Here is a 1360-nt window from a genome sequence, read left to right as displayed (position 1 = left end):
AGGAAATTTCCTCCAGCACGGGGGGAGATGGGGCTTTGGGGGGGGGGCTGCAGGGGCACGGAGCTGCCCCGGGGCAGGATCTGGCCGCAGGAGCCCCCAGAGCGCCCGGCCCCGCTCCCCCTGCACCTTTCCAGCAATTTCTCCGCTCGCTGCCAGGGGGGTAAGAAGATTTACGCGTAACCCACCCCCTCCCCGTATATATGGAGGTGATTCTCCCTAAGACCCTCAGAGGCTTTCTCTCGCCCTGCCCGGGACGAGGTCCCCAGCGGTGCCGCAGGTGAGTGGGGCAGGATGCGGCCGTGCCCCGGGGGCTGGCGGGGCTTTGGTTTCTCTTCTCTCCTGGGACACGGGGAGGCCTGAAACGGCACCCGGGTGCTCCAGGAAGAGAGGAGGAGCGGTGAGTTTGGAGGGTTTTCACCTGCCGGGGTGCTGGGTGCCACCTGCACCCCTCCGTCTGTCCTTCTCCTGCCCCAGGGGTGGCCAAACCCTGGGCTCTCCCCATCCGTCCCGGCCAGTCCCGTTCCTGCGTCCTCCATCCCCAGGGTTGGTGGCCCCAGGAGCCCCCTGAGCCCCCCAGCCAGGACCCCGCATCCCACCCCCCCCCCCCCCCAAACCCACCCCCTCCTTATGCAGCCCCTGCGAGCGAGGACGTGACTGTCCCCACGAGGGACCGTGGACGGGCTGGGGACCCCACTGCCCCCTCTGCTTTCTGCCCGCAGGCTGCGGGATGCAGTGCGGCTGCGTGCCCCCCCCCGCTGCCCGCCCTGCCCGGCTCCTACTGGGTACCAGGTGAGCGCCCGGCGAGGCCAAACTGGGAGAGCTGGGGAGCGCCCCCAGCGATGCTCCCCTCCGCGGACCCCCCGGCCACCCGGGGGCTGGGGGCACGTCACCGTGTGTGTCCCCCCCCGTCCCCCCCCCGGCAGAAACGGAGCTGCCTCGGGGGGAGCAGTGATGCCGCGGGGTGATGCCCCTGGTCCCCGGGGAGCCGTGGGGGCTCCTCTAAGCGCGCGCCGCTCGCTCCGCAGGGCTGGCGTTCCCCGACTGGGCGTACAAGGCTGAGTCCAGCCCTGGCTCGCGGCAGATCCAGCTCTGGCACTTCATCCTGGAGCTGCTGCAGAAGGAGGAGTTCCGCCATGTCATCGCCTGGCAGCAGGGCGAGTACGGGGAGTTCGTCATCAAGGACCCCGACGAGGTGGCGCGGCTGTGGGGCCGGCGGAAATGCAAGCCCCAGATGAACTACGACAAGCTGAGCCGGGCTCTCAGGTGCCGCAGGGAATGGGGGGGGGGGAAGGAGCCCTGGGGGACACCGAAAACCCCTGGGGGACACCCAGAGCCATTGGGGACACCGAGAGCCCTCAGG

General features: G+C 70.2%; 1 protein-coding gene across 1 annotated transcript; it reads left to right on the top strand.

Moving 5' to 3' along the window:
- Window positions 1-1004: 1004 nt before the first annotated feature.
- On the top strand, window positions 1005-1293 carry LOC118158325 (ETS translocation variant 3-like protein; the record flags this gene model as incomplete). The annotated part of the gene is made up of 1 exon (XM_035312969.1): window positions 1005-1293. A coding segment is annotated over one exon (289 nt), but the record flags the coding sequence as incomplete, so codon positions are not given.
- Between the last annotated feature and the right edge of the window lie 67 nt (window positions 1294-1360).

This window comes from Oxyura jamaicensis (assembly GCF_011077185.1).
Source record: "Oxyura jamaicensis isolate SHBP4307 breed ruddy duck chromosome 25 unlocalized genomic scaffold, BPBGC_Ojam_1.0 oxy25_random_OJ98244, whole genome shotgun sequence".
Lineage (NCBI taxonomy): Eukaryota > Metazoa > Chordata > Aves > Anseriformes > Anatidae > Oxyura > Oxyura jamaicensis.
Note: the sequence above shows the minus strand (reverse complement) of the source record. Positions and strands in the feature narration are given on the sequence as shown.